Source organism: Taeniopygia guttata, chromosome 10, assembly GCF_048771995.1.
Source record: "Taeniopygia guttata chromosome 10, bTaeGut7.mat, whole genome shotgun sequence".
NCBI lineage: Eukaryota > Metazoa > Chordata > Aves > Passeriformes > Estrildidae > Taeniopygia > Taeniopygia guttata.
Window position 1 is genome coordinate 685,176 of NC_133035.1, and position 25,128 is coordinate 710,303.

General features: G+C 41.3%; 1 protein-coding gene across 1 annotated transcript; it reads left to right on the plus strand.

Annotated features, from left to right (window-relative positions):
• Positions 1-116: 116 nt before the first annotated feature.
• On the plus strand, positions 117-23,466 carry IREB2 (iron responsive element binding protein 2). The gene is made up of 22 exons (XM_030280960.4): positions 117-258; positions 856-945; positions 3,921-4,086; positions 5,251-5,388; positions 7,416-7,637; positions 9,226-9,295; positions 10,237-10,420; positions 10,997-11,136; positions 11,515-11,686; positions 12,740-12,840; positions 13,276-13,392; positions 14,492-14,651; positions 15,482-15,617; positions 16,231-16,315; positions 16,924-17,080; positions 17,362-17,486; positions 17,777-17,881; positions 18,153-18,295; positions 18,734-18,881; positions 18,971-19,093; positions 19,608-19,793; positions 20,268-23,466. The coding sequence occupies exons 1-22, from the start codon at positions 240-242 to the stop codon at positions 20,376-20,378; spliced, it is 2,898 nt and encodes a 965-aa protein (XP_030136820.2). The 5' UTR covers positions 117-239; the 3' UTR covers positions 20,379-23,466.
• The last annotated feature ends 1,662 nt before the right edge of the window (positions 23,467-25,128 follow it).

The window sequence follows — 25,128 nt, forward strand, 5'->3', positions numbered from 1 at the left end:
CCGCCCGCGCGCTCGTCACTGCTATCGCGAGAGCAGCGGCTGCCCGCTCCCGGCTACTTCCGCCCTCTCCGCCGAGCCTCGCGCGATCTCGTGCCCTTTCCTCCTGAGCAGGGCGCATAGTCTCGCGAGAGAGGGGCGTGCTGCGGCCGCGGGGTGGGGCGCCGGGCGCAGTCTCGCGAGAGCGGCCGGCCCGCCGGCGCCCCCCGGCCCGCTCCCTCGCGCTGACATGGTCGCCGGCGATGGACCCTCCCAGAGCAGGTCGGTCACTGCGGGGACGGCCCACGCCCCCGCCCGCCGCCACACTGCGGCCCGGGACATCGCCTTGCCACCGAACGGCGCTGTACCAGGCCAGGGAGTCCCTGCGGGGGACAGCGGCCCCGTCCCCGCCTCGCTGTCTGCTCTCTCCCGGGGGTTATTTACTCCGAGCACCTAATGGCTGCTACGAGCTTTATTTTCGTGTCTGGTTCCCTTGACGTTGGCTTGGCAGTCACTGCTGTGTGCTTCCTGCTGTATTAAAACCCGTGTCTCTTATCTGCGCTGGTGAGGTGTCTGATCCTGTGTGTAGATGGCAAACTGAGACAACAAAGGTCAGGTGTGTTCAGGCTGTGCTGACGACCTGCACTGACCTGTATGTACCTACTATCAGTGCTGCTTTTAAAATTCACCTTAGTCACACATCTACATCACGAGGTGTCTCAATCCGTTTAGAAACCTTTCCGTGTTGCTTCTAATTACAGTCTAGAGAAACGTTATTTCTGGCAGAATGAGAAGTAAAATCTCTTTTTGTGAATCCTCAGTCAGCGCTGAAACCACCCGTTGTTTTGTGGCTGTAACTCTGGTTGTTTCGTCCCGCAGGAAGCCCTTACCAGCCCGCCATTGAAGCTTTGCAAAGCCACCCAGAGAAAAAGTTTTACAATGTGTCGAAGCTCGGAGGCGCCAAGTACGGTACGATGCTCTCCGGGGTACCCGGGGTGGTACCAGCGGCAAGCTGCGCCGCTGGTGCCCTGCGGTGGCAGCAGATGCAGTTGGGAATTTCTAATGGGTGTGTTTGGAAGCTGATTATATCCCGATTTCTTAGTGCTTTATGGAGTTTGCAGGGGTAATACTTGTAGGTCTTATTTACTAAGGGAGAAAGTGCAGGTCTTTCTGCAGTTTTCAACAGTATTCCAAATCAGAAGAATTACTCACTTTTGGGGGGAAAAAAAAATGAAGTGACAAAGAACTCTAATGCTTCAAAAATAAATGCAGCTTTTTCTGTAGTTCTGTACAGCTTCATGGTGTTGTAGTTTCAGCAGCCTCACATAGTGGGTGACTGTTTGCCAGAACATGGCTCCTGCTGCAGGGTGAGGTTGTTGCTTAATCTCAGCTTGTCATTAGTATGCAATGGCTGTCTGTGCCAGTGAGACCTTCATCAGGTCTGTGTCCAAGTGCTTTTCACAGTGTTGCACGTGTGGTGGGAGGGGAGTCCACACGGGGAGGGAGCTTTGCTCAGTGCCAGCTGGAACAGGCTTTAGTCTTGCAGGTAATCAAAGCATGCTGGCGTTATTATCGCCCTTTGTCTTCATGTTAAACTGAACTACTTATATGGGCTATTTTTTTTCCAGTTTTGCAAGGTTTGAATCTTCTGTATTCACAGAATTTGTGTTATGCTTCTTGAATTAAAAAAAAAATAATCAGTGGATATTTCACTTTAAGCCCATATTTGAATACAATTATTAATTCCATGTTGTTTAAAGAGAATAGAGAGGGGGGGTACAGCTGTGTGCTCTTGCAGTTTTTCCCTGTTTGTAGTAACAAAGTCAGTCTTTCAGATAAGCACACATGGAGGAAACAGGGCTTGGTCCAGGAAGAAGCAGTGCTGTGCTAGTAACAAAACCAGGCAGTTCTACAGCAGTTTTGTGGAAAGCCTCATGACAGGAGTGGAAATAATATACAACTTTCTGATGAAATGTGCCATAAACCTTGCAGTAGCAATGGGTATTCCTGCACATACTGTCAGGAGTCTAAACAGACTGTGCTAAGAGGGTCTTTGTCTTCCAATAGAAACTTCTGTGCAGAAGCTGGAAGCCTCATGTTAACTTCAAGGTAGCAAAATACTAAATAACATCTAGACATGGGACAGCACTGGTAACAAATTGAGCATCTGGAATTGCTCACTGCATTTGTTGCTGGAACAGTTTTTGAGTTTTACCTGTCTGGCTGTAATTTGACATTAATTGCCAGTTGATATTAATCAGATTACTAATGTAAATGTTAATTGGTTTAGTTACCAGTTTTCTAGTGTTTTAAGACTTACGGGGAAAATGAGAAGAGCTCAAAAGGATTTAGGGCAGAGAGGACATGTGGAGATTTAGACCAGGCTCTTGCTGGAGCTGGAGCTCATATGGGGAATCTTCCATGATTAAGCTGTGCCAGTCTGGGAGGACAGAGATCCCACTGCCTCCCATGATACTGTGCCCATCCGTGCTGCTTTTCCCTCGTGCCCAGTGCCCGTGTCCCTTCCTGCGCTGCTGCGAGGTCCCGTGGGCCGGGAGGCCCGGTCAGATCTGCCGTGCCCTGGGGCGAGCCAGCCAGCAATGCCTGCAGCTCCAGTGCGCCCGGCACGGCAGTCCCAGCGCCTCCCAAGGGCCCTGTGCCGGGTGTCATCTCATGGCTGGAGCTGTCCTGTACCCTGGAAGCCCCACACTGCTCTGTGTTGCAGATAGGACCTGCTGGTGCCTCATGGAAAGAAGCAGCTGCTTCTACAGAGCTGGTGCTGAATAGCCCCTGGGGCAGTGAGATTTTTAACCCACAAGAAAGCAAACAAGTTCTTCTCTGGGAATCTGGCTTTTAAATCAAGAGAGTGGTGGCATGAAGGTTCATGAGACCTTTTGGATGACATCTTTATACTCAAATTTATTCAAATCTTAAACTCAAAATAGTGACTTGTCTAATTAGACAATAGTGGATATTATCTCAAAGACACAGTGAAAACAGAGTCAGTAAGTTCTATATTAGTAGTTTGTGAACAAACAATTGGATTAGGCTGAGACCACTAAATTTATTTTTTTATTAAAGCCAGAACTTAATTATTTCACCTTCCTTCCCTAACTTTCCTTAGGATTTCTCACTGTTCTTACGAAGCTAACTGCCTGCTTGAATTATGCTGAAAATAGTGGGATTTGAGGGAGAAATGTCAATCAATCTTAATTTTTTTTCTTTAGTGGTTATTTTGTTTTGTTTGTAGTGAATAGGGACATTGGGGGGTTTTTTCTCTTCCCTCTTATTTAATTTTCATTTCCATTTCCCCTGTTTTTCTGTGAAGGAAACTGCTGCTTGTCTTTACCTTGATTCATATCAGTAGCAAACTAACTTAAACTATATTTAATGAAATGTTCTTTATATTTTAGGGAGTGGGTTAATTTTAATAGGGGTGCATGGCAGAATAATTTCTGGTCTTTGTATCACTATTTATTGAAAATAATATTCTGGCATTGATTGCTTTGACTTGGTATCTTGAGTTATGGAATGGCAAAATTTGCAGTTAAAATGGTTTTCCGTATTCCAGTACTTGTTGCTTTTGTCCTGCTCTGGTCAATAATCCCAGGTCCATATTCCTTGCATCTCTCCCCTGCCAGCCTAGTATACCTCATGAACTATCACTGTCTGAACAGTGTGCACAAGCAATTAGGATCTCCCATTAAAATCCCATAGGATCACGCATCCATGTGTACATTTTGCAGCTCTGTTCCATATTGTGTAGGGAAGATCAAACCCAAAGGCAACTGGAAAAGCAGGCTCCTGAAGCTCTCATCTATCTAAACCCTAGAAAAAAAACCTGCATTCCTCAGAAATGTGAGATTGTAACTTTTTGTAAATTTAAAAAACTGTGTAAGCTGCATGTGCTGCGCTCATGGGGTCTGTCCCTTGCCTCACCCCAGATACTCTGCCTTACTCCATCCGAGTGTTGTTTGAGTCCAGTGTCCGTAATTGTGATGGCTTCTTAGTGAAAGAAACGGATGCTATGAACATCTTGGACTGGAAAATAAAACAGAACCATGTTGAAGTGCCCTTCTGTCCTGCCAGAGTTGTTCTTCAAGACTTCACGTAAGTGTGTGGGTGTGTGCAAAACCCCCAAAAGAGCCTGAGCGAGCTCAGTGAATTTGTGTTGAATTCTTTGGTGTGAGAATAAATCACACTTCCCCTCTTGATACCCAGGTAGAAACCTGTGCGCTGCCTCTGCTGTGCAGTAGATTTCTCATGATTATTCCATATGGTGCAAGGGTAGGAGTTGTTTGTAGGGTACTCTGACTTTGAGGTAGGTTGGTGAGGCTGAAACTGCTGGCCTGCAAGGAGCACTTTGCAGTATAAGAGCCAGAATACAAAGGGAAGTGGTGATGTTTTGGCTGTAGCCAGATGGTTGATAGTTCATACTGTCACTGAGAGTTCTTCCTTGAGATAATTGAAGATTAGATATTGCTTACTCCACAATGAATAATCTAGTTGAATCCATGCATAATACATATATAGAAATACATATATGTATATATATGCATAATACATATATGTAAAAAGCAGCTTCTTAGGATGTTGAACTTTCTTAGTGATTCGACTATGGCATAGCTAAAAGGGCACTCCTTCAGCAGTTTGCAAATATTCCATTTAAGCTGTCTTGCTGACTCTGTTTATTAAGAAGTGACATAATTTAAAAAAGGAATTATGCTGATAATAAAAATGAGGTAATATTTGCTTAGCAGGCAAAGTCAATAAGATTTATGTACTGCTGTGTTCTGTAAACATTGCCTCTGTCTGTTTTGTACAGCAATAACATATTGTGAAATGATACAAGCTTCAGAAATAGCTGTTAGACAAATGATACATGCTGAGGTGTTAAATGAATAGCATGAGCTTTACTTGCATAGCAAGGTCCTGTTGTAAAGGTAAGGAGTATCTAACGATCCCTTCTGTACTGAAGTGCCATCACACTTGAGAAGCAAAGCAAGACACAAGAGAAGTGTGGTTGTCTTTGAGATGGTCCCATGTTCTTGTTTGGTATGTTGCCTTCAGACACACTGTTGCTCATTGAGAGGGTGTACCAACTCAAGTGACTTTTAAAATGGCTCAAGTCCTTTACAATTTAGAGAATAAGAGGTGTATTTTTTGAAATAGGATATAGCTGCTTCCAGACTTGGATAAAATGAAAAATGTTTGTGCATTTCAGTGAGTTAATGTCTCATGATGTTTTACTGTTTTGTTTTTCTGTCTTGTCAGTGGAATTCCAGCAATGGTGGATTTTGCTGCCATGAGGGAAGCTGTGAGAAATGCTGGAGGAGATCCAGTGAAAGTCAATCCTGCCTGCCCAACTGATCTCACTGTTGACCATTCTCTGCAGATTGATTTCAGCAAATGGTAACGTAATTTTTTGTAATTTTATTTTTACAAGCAATGCATTTTTGTCTGGCACTGAAGTGTGGATTCATTTAGGTCTTGTTACTATCCCATCAAATCATTTCCCATATGTGGATCCCTAAAACAAGATGTGGTGGTATATGAAAAAGTGCTGGATAAAAATGGATAAGCAGTCTTGAGGGAGAGAAAGAATGTTTGTGAGGCCTTATGGGTGAAGCTGACTGATAATCCAAATTCTGGACAAGATTTTGCTGAAATAACAGCATCTGGCATGGTTTCCAGAAAATAATGTGTATCAAGAGAATGAGGCAGGGGGCGTTTGCTGTTTAGTTTTACTCTGAATGTATTGTTCAAGTTAAACAGAACTTTGTTTCCAAACATGGGTGCCTTGTCACAACTCCAGAGAAGGGGCCTGCAGTTCTACTGGGCATTTTGAAAGACTGTCATTGCAGCCCATGGCTTGTGACTAGTCTGGGTTTTTATGGGCTTTGCTTTAACACCACATAAATGAGGCTGTGGATATTTTCAGAGAGAGAAGTATACTTGGAGAAGTCTGGAAAAGTAAGGGAACTGGAGAGCTACCAGCATGGTTTTCTTTGTCTGACAGGCAGTGATGTGATGAATACAGCCTGGGGCTGCCTTAGCTAGAAACATAAGTACTGCACAGGAGGAAAAACTTGGAGCTTTTTTTAGTGTTTGCTGAAGTAAATACTGAAATAATGCAGCTTCCCTTCACTTTCTCCCCTGCCTCTCGATTGTGGAGCCTTCCAAAACGCATGCAGAATTGCATAAACTGCTCGGGCTCTTTGGAAATGTTAAAAGTTCATGGGGGAAAAGCCTGTGGTTAGAGGTTATGGATGTGTGAGTCATTTCTGTCAACCTTCCAAATACTCACAGGATTTCAGTTTGCTGAGTATCAGAAGAGCAAAAACTGTAGATGATCTGTTGTCCTGCATATGTGTTGTGTCAGTTCTGTGCTCTGTCCATGCCTGGGTCCAGAGGGACAGCTGATTCCTTTGCAATTAGGACAGCCTAAAATTATCAGGCAGACCAAGTGTTGGCAAGAGGTCTTCGCATGCTGCTTTGTAACGATAAATCCGGCCTCTGGAGCGTTCCTTTGGAAAGCTGTGGGGCTCAGCAGCTGCTGGTCTGTGATAAGAAACCCTCTGCTGCAGGGTGGTTTGTGCTGCTTTTGTAGAGGGCTCCCATCTATGGGTTACATCCTGGTGGGCTGTGGTGGGATTTAGACAAGGTGTCTACTGAGGCCAGGCAATGCCCTGCACTTGGGATAAGTAAGGATCTGGCTGTGTTACTGAGGCAGAAGAAAGCAGTGGCTTTAATTGCAGTTTTATGATTTTAATAATTACGGAGAGAGGTGAAAGTTAGTAGTTTTTCACAATAAGCTTTCTTTGCTCTCCTGCAGAGACTGAATGTTGCACCAACAGAAGGTAGTGTGCTATATGGACTTCATTTTTTTAAAAAATCCTGGGTCTTCTGTCTTACTTCTGACTGGCTTGAATAGTGTATACAATTTCTCTGTGCCTTCAAGAATTTGTATCAAAAGCCTAATTATGATCAGGTTATGTTTGTTTCCTTGAGAAAGCTTTGCCTGCAGTCATTCCTCTGTGGTTTTAATAGAACATGTGCAGCACTAAGTTCAGTCTACCATTTGTATGAGACTCTACCCACATCTTCCAAGTTTAAAACTCTGAGTTCAGCCTTTGCAATGCTGTTTAGAAAGATTTCTGGTCTGTTGTGAAGAAATGGAAGGAGTTGCTTGGTTTTAATCTTTCAGACTAATCCAGTTCTGTTCACTTCTTATCACACGACATGACTTAACTAAGTTTATCCTGCGATAGTTTACTTTGCAACAGGATTGTAATAAAATAACTCTCTTTTTTCAGATACTATTTTATAAGCTGTTGAAGGGATTGCAGAAAATACAAACGGAGGTGGGAGGGTGCGGGGTGTGTGCATGAAGAAGCATATTGCCAGTGCCTCAATGAATGCTGTGTTTGATGTTGCAGTGCAATCCAGAACGCTCCCAACCCTGGTGGGGGCGAGCAGAAGCCACTGGCGCGGCTGTCCCCGCTGAAGCCGCCGCTGCGGAAGCCGCCCCCATGCCGGGGCCACAGCAGCTGCCAGGGCTCGTGCAGTGCAGGCGAGGCCGGCCGCAGCTCGGGACCCTTCTCTGCGCAGATTGAGAACACCCCCATCCTCTGCCCCTTCCACCTGCAGCCTGTGCCTGAGTAAGAAAGCTCCTTTGCTAAATTGCCTTTTGCCTTTGTGTTGTGGAGCTGCCTGTGACAGCTCGGAGAAATCGGATTTTTTTTTTTTTTTAAACATCCTTCTGTAGTTTTCACCCATGCCACAGAAAAGTTGTTTCAGTATCTAGAAGTAGGTTGGATGTAGCAGACAAGAATTAGTCTGCAAATTTCGCTTTTTACAAGAAGAGCTTCACTGAACATTCTGCAGATGGCCACCTATCGGCTCATGGGTGTGACTTTTAAATGAAATATTGCTACTGCTGTCATTTCTTTACAACAACATCTAAGCACAGGAGTAATTCGCAGTCTGTTACAAAGCAAGCCTGATTGAGTAACTCAATGAAGCATTAATTTCTTTCTAAAAGTAACTCATAGATTTTTGTAATAACTCTTCAGAAGTCTCTTGCTCTTAAAGAGCTAAGAACTAGGTTATACATCATCCTCCAGCCTGTACAGGATCTCACAGTCGATCTATCACTGAATTGAAATTCAGTAAATATCCTGCCTGTGTAGTAGCCCAGAGGAGCCTCATGTCTGTGCCTCTCCCAGATTTCTGTGTCAGTTAACAGGGCGTTGCACACTGTTCCGTCTACGCCAATTATGCGTAATTGTCCTCCTTCAGCTGCTGCCTCTTTGTCTGATGGATTGTTGAGATCCCTATCTGCCTGCGCTGAACAGGTGTACAATTAAAGAACTGATCAGATCCTGCAGTGATATTGTGTGGAATGCTGTGGTAGCGTTATGGATGTGGAAATGTTCCTGCTCAGTGCGGGTGTAGGAATGCAGGAGTGACGTTTTCAGCAGCATGAATGTTCTGACAGCACACCAGCAGTGGTATTTATGAAGCTGCAGGGTGAACGCTTACTGTCCCTCAGGGCTTGGTGAAGCAGGAGAGCTGCTGACCTGCTGCAGAAAAGAAAGGGAAGGGTCATAACTTCAAAGTGAAATACACTTCTAAGAATTGAGGACTTCCTTCCTGGTATATAGCAAGTGTGTTCCCTTCCTTGTTCAGCTGCTCAAAGCAGAGGTTATTCCTTTTAAATTATGGAGTACTCTGTTAGAACAAGTATCAGTATCTTAATAAATAACATATACAAAGAAAATATAGTTCATTTTATGAGACTGTAGTGATGAGTACTTGTGAAGAAAAACTTGTGGCTTGGAGGGAAGTATTAAAATGGAGGATAGCTACAATTGAACTAATGAACATCTTGGTTTAATGTATGGAGTTTTGAGATGTGCAGGCCTGTGAGTTAACTGAGAGGGAACAAAAGCTTCTGTGTATTGTAGTACATGCTTGGAATAGATCTCTCAAAGTATTTGTGAGATCACATACTTTAGGCAAATCATACCTAGAATAAACAGGTTCTTAGACACAGCACATATGCAATCAGCTATTTCTCATTGTTTACAGAAAGCTTGCTGCAGGGAAGCAATTATCTTTGTTCTAATAAACTTCTTCAAAGATTCCTGCAGGCTTAAATAAGTCTTTAATCAAACAAACTAAAAATTGTTTTTTTGTAATTTAAAATAAATTATGACAGTACTTGTGAACTTGTTTTCTTCCTAGGCCTGAGACAGTATTGAAAAATCAAGAGATGGAATTTGGCAGAAATAGAGAGAGGCTTCAATTTTTTAAGGTATGTCTGTGTACCTGCAGCCTTTGTGGTTTGGGCTTTTTTAAGAGTCATTTGTCCACCAGTATTCAGGTTTAGATGATAAATTAAATGTAATCATTTGGAAATGTCAAGTTTTCAAATCTGAATTTAAACAAGAGAAGAAAATTGACTTTCTAACTTGAAACAGTTTACTCTGATTTGGTTCTTGTCAGTGGGGATTTATGAAGCACTGGTGTTTTTGATGCCTTTCATGAGCTCAGTGCCTTAGGTCACAGTGAGTTTCTGGCTGAAGGGGTCATTTATCCACAACTGTGTTAACAAAAGTTCATGAAGTTGGAAGTGTTGAGTGGAGACCAGTGTTCAGATATGGCTGCTCTTAAACAGAGCAGTGGAAGTCCTGTGGTGAACATCAGCTTCTCTGCTGCCAGGCAGGGCTCTGCAACATTTCTGTTTGATCCTTATCCTCTGTTTTGATGTGGTTTAGGAATTCACTGCAATGATCTTTTCATGGATGTAGACTAGAGGTTTCTTTCTGAAAGTTGCAAATTAGCTTTTACATTACTAAGGAAGGAAATGGCTAAGCTGAATCTTGTTACAAGTTTCTGTGTCAAATCTATTAAATATACCATCCTGAGCTTGCAGTGGTTCTGTTGTCTGATTACCAGTCTTAGGCGGGCTTGTAATCAGTTGTGTGAACTGGAAGGTAAGAGATTTCTGCAGCCCTGCTTTTGAAAGGGGCATGAATGACTGATTCAGCCTTCGGAGGAATTCAGTTAAAGGTTTTGTTGATGATTAAGAATGTATCTAAGGCCTCTGTTTGACAAAGGGACAAAAGCCACTTGGATAAATAGCAAGGACTCCTCTTATTGTGTGTTCATTTGTCCTTTTAGTTATGTTCTGAGGATTGAATGTAGCTTTGAAAAAAATGCAACTCTTTTATTCTCCTTTTGGAAAAATTACAGTGGAGTTCAAAAGTTTTTGAGAATATTTCCATAATTCCACCTGAGATTGGAATGGCGCATCAAGTGAATTTGGAATATTTGTCCCGCGTGGTTTTTGATGTGAAAGATTTCCTGCATCCCGATAGCGTGGTTGGCACAGACTCGCACACAACCATGGTAAATGGCTTGGGTATCTTGGGCTGGGGTAAGTATGCTCAGAACTTCATTGCTCTTGGAAAGGCAACCAAAGCTTCACTAAAAAATATTTCTTCCCGTTGGTTGTTTGTATCTCAAGCATAACAGACTGTCTTGAATTATTGTTCTGAATCTTTTTTGTCTACAAGTTATCTTGAATAACATTTCTTTCCATTGAGAAATGTAATTAATCCCTTGTAATTTAAAGAGAAAACAAACAAAAACTAGCTGATATTCAGATAGGTGCTGTTTGTACAGCAGAATTTTGTGTGGAAGTTTTTTTTTCTCACAGAAGATTAGTTTTAGATATAAAATATTTTCTAGTTGACTGTGATGTCTAACTTGAGCAATAGTCTTGCTTGATTTTATTTTTGATGTGCAAATATTTAATGGAACTTCTAAATTTCTTGCTGTGTCCTTTTTGGAAATGGAGTGATGCCCTTCATTTGTGGGAGAAAAGCAACAATACGTTTATTGTCACGAGTCTTTAGGCTTAATATAAAGGGGTTTATTATTTTTTCGGAGCTGAACACACAGAGTATAGGTTGGTGAAGGAGTGACAAGCCATGTCCCACTCTTCCTGCAGGCGTCGGGGGCATTGAGACGGAAGCGGTGATGCTGGGAATGCCGCTCACCCTCACCCTGCCTGAGGTGGTGGGCTGTGAGCTGACAGGCACAGTCAGCCCCTTTGCCACATCCATAGACATCGTTCTCAGCATTACAAAGGTACAAGTTCAATGCCTTTTCAAACAGAGAGATTAATGCAAGTACTTCTAGTGTTGCTTGAGAAATTAATTATATGAGGGGAGTGTTTTTAGTATGCCTTCAATCGTGGCAGCATAGAAAGGTACTAATAATCTCTAACCATTTTTATTTGCTAGTCCTTTGAAGTAGTGGGTTTTTTTCTTTCCCCTCTATAGTGGTTTGCTTACAGACCCTCTTTAACTAAAAATAATTCACTATAATTTTATAATTTTTTTTTTCCAAACATTGGCTTTAGGGCTTCAACTTTTTGTTTTAAATGCTCATGACTTGTGAATTGTAACAAACACAGCTCGCACTGTACCTCTTCGTATACCAGGTATTGTGTGTTCTTTCCAACAGCATCTTAGACAAGCTGATGTCGCTGGAAAATTTGTTGAGTTTTTTGGGAGTGGTGTTTCCCAGCTGTCCGTAGCAGACCGAACCACAATAGCAAATATGTGTCCTGAATATGGTGCTATTCTGAGTTTTTTCCCTGTTGATAATGTGACATTGAAGCACTTAAAGCATGCAGGTAAATATTAAACTAAAGAAAGGATTCATTGTAATTGTGGTTTTCAGTTCTGGTAATATATGTTTTTTGCTCTGCAGAAAAACCCAGTATAAGAACTATAGAGTTTTTGCTTAAAACTCCTTAATTGCTATGTGGTGCTTTTCTGCTGAATTCTGGTGTGGATTTAACATGTAATTAGACTTGTGCTTGAGGTTTGTGCTCAGTCTGGTCCATTTGTCTAATGCCTGATTTACCAACATGGTACTGCTTTTCAACATCCAGAGTCCTGGTTTTTGGAAGCATATATAAGCCTATAAAAATATTAAGGAAGTTTTCACTTATTTTGAAATATGTATGGAATGTAATTCTTCTTGATTTGAAATTAATCCGATAACCACCTGCAAAATCAAAATTTAAAATTATTATTATTAATAAGTGAAACTGCAGAACAAATCTGAACATGTCTCTGATTTTTCCCAGTGGTTTATGTTTCCTTTTGAAATGCATGATTTCGCTGGCATCTCAAGCTAAGCAAGGAGGATGTCAGCTCCTTATCAAGTTACTGCAAACAGAAAACCACAGAGTGACAGATGCCAAAAAAAGCTCATTCATGAGTGAGACTGAGACCTGTCACTTTCAAATAAGAGTTAAATGCTTTCAATAGCAAACATTTTTGTCTGATCAGTACAAGGCAAATAAATGGGTTTGGAAGAGTAGCCAGCTATACTGCCTATTGTCAGCTAAGCACAGGGTCTGTATTAGACAGTGAAGCCCTAACACAGAAAAGCCTTATGGACTTCAGGGACACAACTGTCAATTTAGTAAGACTTATGCTAGAGCTGGAATAGCTTATTTTGTTCGACATAAGAAGAAAAGTTGGGATAATTTAGAAAAAACTGTCATAATTTATAAATGTTTTGTGTGTCGTTCCTGGATAGAAGTTGGGATATGGAAGTGGTGAAAAAAAGTACTTTCAATATTACACTTAAAACAATCTGAGTGTCTGTAAGTTGTGTGATTTATTTTATTTATGTCTTTAATGTGACTTTCTCATGTTTGACGTGACTTCCTTAGGTTTTGATAAGGCCAAGCTTGAAGTCACAGAAGCATATCTTAAAGCTGTGAAGTTATTTCGAAATGATGAGGGTTCTTCCAGAGAGCCTCAGTATTCCCAGGTATGCTTGAAAGTAGTTGTTTATTTGATTCTTGTAAATAATTACAGATGATTTCACAGTCTTGTCTCCTACTGTAACTTTCATTGCTTTCATGTTGTTTTTATTAACTCAGAGTTTTGAGAAAGCAGAGTTTGTAAAATGTAGAGGGGTTGGGGATAAGAAGGGAAGCACGGTAACATTATGTCAATACAGATACTGAATTCCAGTCATCCCAAGGACTGTGAATGGTTGAAAAGTTACAGATAATATTAAAACATTTGGAATAAGAGGAATAGCCTCTCGAGTGAGAAGTGTTGAAAATGGAATCCCAGAGTTCTAAACATCTGAGAACACTTAAATTTGGAACAAGAGTTCCTGGGTGTCTCGGGAATATATTCCATGAGCTGCTGGGCTGGGGTTGGTAATGCTTGCACTTTCTGTTTCTTGGTTTCTTAGGTAGTGCAAGTTAGTCTCAGTTCTATAATTCCATATGTCAGTGGCCCCAAGAGATCCCAAGATAGAGTGGCTGTTAATAACATGAAAAGTGACTTCCAAGCCTGCTTAAATGAAAAGGTTTGTATTGCTGATGCTTGCTTCAAAAGGTATTTCCTATCATTCACATGAATAAATGTATTACCTATTCCTTGCATACCTACTGAGCCCTCCTTATTGCTACACAACTGCTTGTTCAGGGTGTTCTGTTCTTGCTTGACAGGCATCCCAAGAGTAAATCATAGGTGTGTTTAGCAGGAACATGAGTTTCCCAAAGTCCTTAACTTCACAGTTTGGATTGCTTGGGAGAAGGAACTTTACGTAGTCCATAGTGTGAGCTTAGCAAACATTTTCACATTTTCATCCTTTTTTAAGCACTTTTATACTATTAATTTCTGTAATAGAATTTACCCTAAATTCTTATCACACCTTAAAGAAGATGCAGAAAGACAGCCAAGATTTGTAGCTGAATGTTCAGAGTTCTTGCATTAGCAAATGATTTTTCTTTACAGTTTAATTTGTCTTCATAGAGTGAAGTTTTTACTCTGAAGGTACTGGTTTTGGTTAGGGGTATCCATGGGAATCTGAAGAGTGCAACTAATATAGGAATGTACTTTCATTTTCATTTCATTTATCATTAATGCTCAAGACTTACAGCAGTATTAGAAACAGCTTATAATGAGGCCTGTGGTACTGTGGTTCAGTTGTGCTGGAGATCATAGCTGATGGTGGAAGACAAAGGGCGAGGTTGAAAGAGACCTCTGGAGGATGTCTGAGTGCTGAAGAGCACTCAGGTGAGTGTGGAAAATGCTAATGGACCTACTCTGGTTTAGTTACCACCCTCTTGCAATTAAAATCGTGGACATGCTTCTAATTCAGGAACATGTATCATGTAGATTAGACATGTATTCTTGAGGGGATGTTCTTCCATGTATACAAGGAAGTGAGTTGTGGAACAGCCACACAAAGACTGGCACTTGTTCACAACTGTTGCAAAGTTAAAACTTGTGAAGGAAGAAGGCTGAGACCTGTGCACAGACAGAGGGCTGCTTTTAAAATTATGTAAGGGTTCCTAGTGGCACAGCTGAGTATTATTTCAAAACCAGTGTTCACTTGGTCTTGCTGTATTGTCATCCTTTCGGTACTGTAACAATTGCTAACATGTATTTTTGTCACTCAGTCTGGTGTTAAAGGGTTTCAGATTGCAGCTGAGAAGCAGAATGACATTGTGCCTGTTCAGTATGAAGGAAATGAATACAAGCTGTCCCACGGCTGCGTTGTCATTGCTGCAGTCATCAGCTGTACAAACAATTGCAATCCATCTGTCATGCTTGCTGCAGGTATGTTGGGACCAGATAGCTCAGCATTTTAATGGTGCTCCCATGCTTCACAGCCCTCACCTTCACTTTTGTAGGTTCTCTTTACAGGTTTGAAACTGCAGACTTGTAGCCTTAGCTTGTAGGTTCTGGCTGGGATATATAGGGAGAGTTGCTTTTCCATAATACAATCTAAGTTGGTCCCATAAAGCAGTATTAAGGAGAGCAATTATAAAATCTATACACTTGGTAGTATAACAGCAAGTAAGCAGTTCTAGGGCTCCTAGGGCTCCTGTCAGTGCACAGCGGCATAGCTGATGCAGGAGGTGGGCTTTAGCTTCCAGCTTGTCCTCATCCTTCATGAGCTGTCATGCCACAGCCAGCACAGAAACTCTGTATTGCTGAGCAGTTGTTCTGTTATTGCTTCAGGGGTATCTGCCACACCTTCGCAAGCTGCAGATGATTTTGCTGGAACAGCTCATCTGTCAGACCTTGCTCTCTTCTTTTTAAGATCCTCTGTGGCCAAGGTGAGCTTCCCCTTAGGGCTGTGTGGCCTGTCTCTGGAGGCTGAATGGATTGGCACTATGAGCTAGAACATGGTAAAGAAAATTGTCTTAGAGAAAGTAAAATGGGTGTCTACCTTCCAGGAATGGGAATAAAATTCTGCATGGTATTGTTATGCATTAAGAAACTTCCTTCAGGCCTGTGATTGCTTGAATAGTTTAATAAACTGAAAGTTGTCTAATCCTCTGGGGGTTTTTATGCTTGATTTAACTAAGGTAGAAGCATACAGATGTCCTATGAAGGGATATACAAATCAAAATCTGTGTCCTTTTTTCCTTTTTGTTTGGTAGGACTGCTGGCCAAAAAAGCTGTTGAGGCTGGCCTCATGGTGAAGCCCTACATCAGAACAAGTTTATCACCTGGCAGTGGCATGGTTACACATTACCTCAGTTCCAGTGGAGTATTGCCATACCTCAGCAAGCTTGGGTAAGGCCTGGCTTGGGGTGAGTCTGGGCAAGTGATGCATACGGAGGTTGTACAGGCTGATAAATAGGATTACTGTTCATTTAGGGTTGGCTAATTCCTAACTTAATAGATCGTTGTTTCGCTTATTTGCTGACTTAAAATTATTCTGCTTCATTGTATTTCCACTTCAAAATTTCTGATATGTAGCTCTAATACATCAGAGCTGGTTTTCCAGTCACAAATTACTTCATTTTAGGTGACTTGCAGGACAGGATGTATTGATGATGTATTCCTAAAGTGGAAGCTGGATGCAAATTTGTCAGGACAGTCTGTATTTGTCTTCTCTTATCATTGCTTCTGTCAAGGGTTGTTTAGTTTTGTTGCTCTGTAGCAGTAACAGAATATGTTCAATATTCTGTAACAGTGCCCAGGTGTTTACATCTGGGCACTGTTACAGAATATTGAACCAGTGTGGTTTACATCAGTGGCATGTAGTGTCTGTTCTTCATTTTCTAAAAAGTCTTAACTATCAAGAGACAAAAAAAATCGTAGGGATTGTTAATAACATAAAAAGCAGTTAATGTTAATAAATGGCTCATGACCATGTGTGACCTGATTGGTTTTTCCCATTCAGGTTTGAGGTTGTTGGTTATGGGTGTTCCACCTGTGTTGGAAACATGGCCCCTTTGCCAGAAGCCATCAGGAATGCAATAAAACAGGTAAAGTTCTGGCTGGCTTGTTGAACACAGAAATGTATTTCTCACTCAGTTAACTAATTCAGAAATACAGTCATCCATGCAAAATACACTTCATTTTGGTTTGGATTTAACATGGTATTGTTGGCTATTTGCTTGTTGGAGGGAGACCATGCCAATTGATTGCTGTGTAAAATAAATGTAATAAGTGGTATTTGTAGAACACAGTTATAAATTACAAGATAAATTCATATGATCTAATCTTGCAGAGGATGCAATGTGTAGATTTTGTATGATAAATGAAGAGGAGGGTTTTGAAGAGCTATGTGCTTGAATAATTTTAACCAGCACTGTCTAAACAGCTACAGCTTTTTTCTCTTCTGAAGCAGAAGAAAAATAAATGGCAGGAGAGGAGTTGAATGAAGTAAGAGGAGAGCACATCAGAGGGTCAAAAGAGAAAGTGAGATGTGTAGTGAGAGGGAGCAAAATGCTTTTTTTTGTGCCTGTTTTTGTGTTAGAATAAATATTTGAAGTGCAATGCTAAAAGGACATCAGACTTAGTCAATAGAAATAGCATAAGCTGTTGAAGTACTCCAAACTGCTGGACCAGTATGTCTGGGTCTACCTTTCAGGGTGATATCATTGCCTGTGGGGTATTGTCTGGCACGAAGAACTTTGAGGGCCGCCTGTGTGACTGTGTCCGTGCCAACTACCTGGCGTCCCCTCCGCTGGTCGTGGCCTACGCCATCGCGGGCACTGTGCAGATAGACTTTGACACGGAGCCCTTGGGTGAGTGTTTTCCTACAGCTTCTGTTTCTGCAGCTGGTGCACATGGGCACAGATTGCTGCACGTGGTTTCAGCACCCAGAGTCAATACATTTGGAGAGAAAGCACAGCTATATTTGGTTTGCTCATGGCTAAAGCAAAGCTTTCACTTAACTGATCAAATTCTTTGTCTATCTGGTACCATCTCTGCAGGCCTGAAAATATACATGTCTGTATTCCAATACAAATCTCAAGTCTAATAGTTTATTCTTCCAAACTACTGTTGTGTTTAAAATCTTACTCAGGCATTGGCTTTAATGGCAAAAGTATTTACTTACGAGATATTTGGCCCACCCGACAAGAACTTCACACAGTGGAGGAGGAGCGTGTGATATCATCCATGTTTAAGGAATTGAAAGAAAAGATGGAGGTAAGAGTGGTCTGTTCTACATAATTTAAAGGTTGCATTTCATTGTAGCTTTGTGATATCTTGCAGTTGAATGTGATTGGTTTGCCATTTATTTGTTATAGTAATGGAGGGCATAACTGAGATGGGTACTTGTATTCCTAAGTAATACCCGGTGATGTAATTTGTAATATGTGTAATAGAAAATTATTTACTAAATAATAGTAATTAATAAAATCACCAGTATGTCATTTGTTTTTGAGTGTAAAAATAAAACAAACTAACTTCTTTTTGATAAATTTTGTTTCTTCTAGAAAGGAAACAAGCGATGGAATTTACTGGAAGCACCAGAATCAACTTTATTTCCCTGGGATTTAAAATCTACTTATATTAGATGTCCTTCTTTTTTTGATAAACTTGTAAGTAGAGTGGATCTATTCACCAGATTATATGCATTGCATTTAAGTAAAGGATTAGCTATTACAGCAAAGCTTCAATGTTGAACTAAAGAATTTAATTATCACTCGTATTTCTCAGTCTTTTAAATATTTGTGTCTCTGGAATGAGTGGGGTCTATCCATCCAGGGGCCTTCTTATACTGCAGATATGTTTTATGTCTCTAGTTCCTGGAAGAAAATGTTTACTGTTCCTTTTGTTCCCTTCTGTTGTTGTTTCCCCCCACCCTGTCAGGCCAAAGAAGCAGTTCCACCACAGGCAGTTGAGAATGCCCACGTGTTGCTGTTCCTGGGGGACTCTGTCACCACGGATCACATTTCTCCTGCCGGGAGCATTGCAAGGAGCAGTGCTGCTGCCAAGTACCTGACCAGCAAAGGGTGAGCACTGCTGAATAATGGATCAGCATTGCCGCCTTCTCTAGAAATGTCTGTCTGCAGAAAGGGGAGACTACATGTGGAAAAGCAAAATACTTAATCAGTGTTAATAAATATGCTGGTAATGGTAAGAGGATTAGTAAGGTAGGTTGTTTCCTAGAGCAGTCTCCTCATAATGCTTCTGTAAGTACCACACTGCTTGCAGCACTAAATAAAAAAAATTTTAAAAATTAGTTTAAAACTGCGGCTTTCCTCATGAATAACCTAGCAGTGATTTGCACATTGTTCATGATTTGTGATAATTACATTTGTTGGAGGTGCAGTTCTTTACATCTTCCACTGAAGACTTAGATATGCTGCAATAATTATAAGAAAAAATCATAATATTCCTTTAAATCAGATCATCTTTAACCAATTTCTTTCAATTTTTTTTTATTTCAGACTCACACCTCGTGAATTCAATTCTTATGGGGCTCGAAGAGGTAATGATGCTGTGATGACAAGAGGTACCTTTGCAAATATCAAGCTTCTGAATAAGTTCATAGGAAAACCAGCTCCTAAAACAATTCACTTCCCATCTGGACAAACGGTAGGAATATATTTGTTTGCACAGCTACTCTGGAATGGGGAGTGCAGGTTTAGAACTCACTCAAAGTGTGTCATTTTGTCATTCCACAGCTAGATGTGTTTGAAGCAGCAGAGCTGTACCAGAAGGAAGGCATTCCTGTAATTATTCTAGCAGGAAAGAAGTATGGACTTGGTAGCTCAAGAGACTGGGCTGCAAAAGGGCCTTTGTTACTGGTACTGCTGGTTTGTTTGGGTTTAGGGGTGGTTTTGTTTTTTCTGGAAATACCTAAAAATGCATTGTGTAATTTCTTTGTTAAGAATCTTCATGGGAGAGAACCACTAGTCAGGATAGATCTGAATTTCCTCATTATGTATTTTACTGTCTTGGATGCCAGACTTTGAGACAAATCAGGCATTTGTCTATGTTAAACCTCTGTTTGGCCTCCATGAGGTGTTCAGAATCTTTGTTGGAGGCTAATTTCTACTGATATTGAGAATATATTCCAAGTCAGACATTGATTAATGTCCTATTGACCCCAGCATGTTCACTGTCTGTAACAAACTCCATTTTACACTGCATGGGCCTGCTCTGGCTTGTTGGCCTCCATCTAGCTGGGACTAATGATGTTACCAGGGTACTTAAAGGACTCTGTGCAAAGCACTCTCTCGGTTGAGTTTCAATTGCAAGATGGACATAATCTGTGTTTGAAGGTTACTTCAGTGTTTCACTCTGCTTGTATTTTTCCAGGGTGTTAAAGCTGTCCTAGCTGAGAGCTATGAGAAGGTTCATAGGAGTCAGCTGATTGGAATTGGCATCGCTCCACTTCAGTTTTGTCCTGGGGAAAATCCAAGTACTTTGGGACTCACTGGCAGAGAGCAATTTTCTATATTGTTCCCTCCAGACCTGTCGCCCAGAATGACATTGGATATTAAGGTATCTTTGCAATATTTTTAATTTCTCTGTTGAATATTCTGATGCAGAGGAAAAAAATCCTTAATTCTGATGATAGGAAGCAAAGCAAGAAAAGATAGAACTTCAGTCTCTTGGAAGATAAGCTTATAGTCACGAGAGAAGTTTGTCATGGCTGTTGGAGTTTCCCAAAGTACATATACACGTGCTCTGTAAACAAGCCCATAACACAATTGGTGCCATCTTAGGGACCTGGTGTTCTTTGGTTACCAACAGGCCCCTGGCATGCTCCCAGCTGCATCTAAATTGCACCACAGTAAGCTTTCCTTCCGTCTGGCACCAGCAGGCTTGGGGCTGTACATGCACATCAGAGGGCTGAATTTGCTTGTGTTCAACAAAACTTGGGGTTAGAATGTTGACTGAGAAATAAGCAAGGGGAAGTGAAAGCAAACAAGCAAAGCTTAATTGGTTTCTTTTTTTTTTTTTTTTCTTTTGAAGACAAGCACTGGAAAAGTATTCAGCGTGGTTGCCTTGTTTGAAAACAATGTGGAGATAACTTTATACAAGAATGGTGGAAGTCTAAACTTTGTGGCTCGAAGATTCTTATAGTAGCTACTGACTCTCTGGGTACCCTGCATAACTGGTAACTCAGCAAATGCCTTGTGTGTACCCAGGAATCTGTACTGTGGAACTGCAAACAGTCCTAGTGTGCTCCAAGTTACTTCGTCCATGGATGTAAAGATTGTGAATCATTGTAACTGCAACGAGATCCTTTCTGATTTTAAATAATATTCTAATGGTGCTATTGAACATTGCTAAAATCAACATGTGTATTGTGACAAGAGAGCTGTAAGTATGGAGGGGATGTTTTATCAGACCATTTTGTAAATAAACTATGCGAAATCAAAACCGATTGTGCTGAGGATTATTATGTAAGAAGATTTTCTGTAGTTGTTTCCACTCATTTTTTGCACCTGTAAGTCTGTATACTGCTGTTTGTTGGTTTCAGAGTGGCAGATGGCATGGAATCTTAAAGGCCAAACAGATTTTTTTTTTTTTCCTCAACCAGAGCTTAAAAAAGGTACAGAGTTTTCCATTTCTTTAGGTTATGGGTGAACAAAAAGCAGTCCACATGAGGCCCATGGTATCTTGTATCACAGATGTTGACTTCCTCACCTTTATGGGATTATATTTCCTCTGGATCCAGATTTAAACTGCTCAAGCTATGAAATATGTGAAATTCTGGGTGCTTAGAAATATGGAAAACATTTCTGCATTTAAAAACAAATCTCCCAGTTGTTTCATTCATGCAGGTTAAGCCATGTTTCTTCTTGCCCTTCCATTAAAGTTTGTCACATCTGCTTCGAGGGATGCACTTTGTCATTTGTGCTGTCTGTTTTTATTGTGCTCTCTGCAATATCATCAGTGTATCTCCTTGTAATGTTTTAACCTTTAAAGCCTTTTAAAACATTTGCTAGGGCTGTTTAAATTACTCTGCTTTAAATACAACCTGTCTAATACATTACACGTGTCAGATGTCGAAGAGCCAGGTGGCCACACTGCCTTTGAGTGCTTTCTGACGTGCTGGCAGCTCCCAGCTCTTACAGAGCATCCCCTTCTGAGGAGGAGCCTGGAGCACTGAACAAACCTGTCTTTCATGGCACAATTCCAGCTGGCTGGAATTGTCAGCACACTGAGGGTAAAGCCCCTGTTCCATAGCTCATATTGGCAGGAGATGCAGAGTTGCTGCAGCGTGGCTTGTGTTCCCACTTCACAGAGCTTAGGTGCTGTCTGAGCTGTGCAAGTGAGTCTGCAACTCCAGCAGGCTCTTCCTGTGCTCCTGTCTTGAAAAGCTTCATAACTCCATTTACAGTTTGTGTAGAATTTAATTTCTTCTAGAGAACAAAACTGCAATATTTGCCTTTAAATTGTCAAGATTTTGCTTTAGGGATTTTTGTTGTTGATAAATGTCTTAAATATCAAAACATTCAAGAGGACTATATTAGCTTTATTTACATGTACTTTTATAACCAGACACTGAAATAGTTGACTTGTGAACTAACAGATGAACTATTCAAATCTTTAAATAGTAGGTTTGACATTCCTTTAAAAAAAGCCCTGAACCCAAAATACCCCAAACCTCTTGCATAATTATATCAATACAGTGTGTTAATTTTTTGACAGTTCAAAAGCCAAGCTAATTTGATTGACATAAATTTGATACTTATTTTTCTGTTTTGGTAGACAAAGTTCACTGAAGTTTGAAGTTCTGTATAATCTGTTTTCATATTTCTCTAGTTTGATGTGATTTTCTTTTAGGTGAGATGAAAAGCATTGCGGTGACTCCTGCCATTTCTAAGGGGGATAAATCAATGCGGTTTTGAATATTATATTCTATTGAATGCTGAACGGGTTCCTGTTCTGTGGTACATTTCCATTAATTCTATCCAGAGTGACTGGGCAGATCCTACTTCTTGTACAACTATGTGTAATACTATTTTGTCCCAGCTCAAATGTATATTCTTGATTTAGTTCAAGGAAATGCTACTGGGGAGCAAATGGGAATTTAGTGCTGGTACATAATAGTGCCTCATGCAGATGGTGCAACTGCAACTCCATGCCTATATACAACTCCATGCCTATTACTAATGCTTGAAGGAAACACAGCCACCTGCCCTTTCTCCATGCTTCAGGACACAGGGATCCAGGCCACGTCAAGGCAGGCTGATGAGGTGAAGTGCAATTTCAAGGCATGTGAGTTATCTGCAAGTTGCCACCAGTAAAGCAAGTCAGTTCTTTTTAGAGACATGGAGGCTTCATGACCTTAGCAGTTGCTTTAATTCTGCTACGCTGATGTGTCTTGTAGTCCACGAGAGAGAAGTTCTGAGCTATGCTTGGGCATAGGGGCTGCTCAGCTGGAGGCTCCTGTTGTTGCTGCAGCAGGTTGAGCTCTCAGCAAGCTCAAGTCTGGCATTTCTGAGGTGTGCAGGCTGACTCCTACCCCTGAGGGGTGGGGGTGCTGTGTGGGACAGCACTGTCCATGTGCCGTCGGCTCAGTGCAGGGGAACACCTGGCTCGTGACCCGTGAGAACAGCCCTGTTCCTCTCCCCCGTCCAGGGTGCAGCTCGGGAGCCCAGCAGTCAATGAAGACATTTAACTCTGGGCACGCTGCTGGGACCCTGAGAGCCATAGGTGGGCAGGAGTGGCAGGAACCCTCTGGCAGGGGCAGGCCATGGGACAGTCAGGATTTCTGTGCTCACACACCAAACATTCAGTTAGAGCTCTCTTTGGTATACTAAAGCATAGGAGGACGTGTACCTGTTTGAGAAGTGACTCTGTGTTAGATGTATTTAACCTAGACCTCTCTCCATTTGGATTTGTGGGGAGAATCTTGTTAAAATTTTTGTAAATGTTTTCTCTTCTTGCTTCCCTCTTCCTCCCCATCCCAAACTACAAAGTTTTGGGATAGTGTTGATGTTTATACATTTTACACCTAAGTATAAGGACAAGAAGCTATGTATATTAATCCTATTTAAGCAAATGCAAATCATTGTCTGCTGTTTAAAGCCAACAGAACAGTCTAAGTTTTAAATTCAGTAAGTATTGTATAGATATATCTTAAGTTCAATTGATGAAAATTGTGCATACAATGTTACCAATGTTGTAAATTATTTTTAATAAAGAAAATTGTATCACAGTTCTTGTATGTTACTGTCTATTTTGAATAGATAGTAAGGAATACACATAAAATGGTACTCTGTGTGAAGACAGCGTGAATAAAGAAAGGGGATAATATTGTATATTATATAATGATGCATGTTCCATTTACTTGTTAGGAGTCAGTTTGGGCTCACAAAGCATGCTTAGCTGGTGAGGAAGAATGTTCTCTGGGTTAGCTGTGCTCCAGACTCTGGATGTTGTATCAAATGCTGTTTTAATAACTTTTTCTTTCCCTTCTGAAAAATGTCGCATTTTAAATCTGGATGAAATCCTGTATTAAAGCAAGCTGTTTGTCAAGCTTACAACTCTGACAAGATCCTCAGAAGTGATTTGGGGATGTCCAGCACTAACCTACTTCAACCCTCACTTTCAGCACAGGCAGTAGACTAGAGTTCAACTCATGGATGCTAAATTATTCAAATCTATCTTTCTTCGGATAATAAGCGAGGACAAAGTACAACCTTCAAACTCTGCCTTGCCTCACAACCACAGTGAGCTTCCCCCAGAGTACCGGGCAGGCAGGAGAGGTACAGAAGTTTATGTCTTTGCTTTCGGCAGTCCAGTCTGGCAACTGAAGCAAGAGTAAGGAGTAAAGATCTACAAAGTGCATTGTAATCTCCTTTGCAGAATTCAGGAGTGCATTTCTGTAACCAGCTGTGTTAAACCACAGCAAGAATACTTTCCCACTGCATCGATTTTACTCCAACGAGCTAAAGCTTTAGGGCCTCAGAGGAGAGGGAGTCCTAAATATTTTAGAGCTCTATTCTTTGTGAAAAAAAAAAAAAACAAACCCTTAATTTTGTGATTTCTAGTGAGAAGAGTTGGTCAATTACTTTCATTAACATCTGTTCTGAAATTGGAGAGAAAAAAATTGTTTCTTGGGGAAATTGTTTCCATTTTCTAAATTCCCTATTTGATTAAAATAAGCATTTGATGAAGATAATGTTTTCAATCTTGGGTCCCTAATATTACAAACAATACTGAAATTTTGAAATTTTGTGGTAGAGGATTTTTAACTGATTTACTTAAGATGCTTCAGGTGTTGTTTGGGTTTGGGGAGGAGGGTGGAGTTGTTGGGTGTTCTTCAACATGTCTTTCCTAAATTCCTTTTTCTTCAGGTTCCTAATTCTGTCATAGCACGACATTAACTACAGCAGATTACCTTTTTTTCATTAGGAGTTTCAGAAGGTATTTCTATATTAATCTTAAGGTTTGTCATTGTTTTCATTAAGGGTCAAATTTTCTAGGACTGGACCTACTGTCCCAGTGAAAACTTTCTCTGGGACAGTCTAAAGGATATCCTGAGCAAGATGCCTCAGGTTTGTTATATGTATTTATATGTGGTCTTCAGTCCAAGCATTTGGCAGAGATTTTGATATGGTGTGCTGATAAAAGGGTTTAAAGAAAATAATAAAACGGATGTCTTCCCTCCTGACCGCTGCGGGCGCAGGGTTTTTTAAGTATTCTGCCTTTGTGACAGGAAGTCGTAGCTTTCCTGCCCCCTCGTGCCGCCGCGAGACAAAGCCCGCGGCCCGGAGGGAGGCTGCGGCTCCGCTGCCCGGGCCGGGGGCGGCGCGGGGGCCCCGGGGGGCGGCGCGGGGGCCCCGGGGGGCGGCGCGGGGGCCCCGGGGGGCGGCGC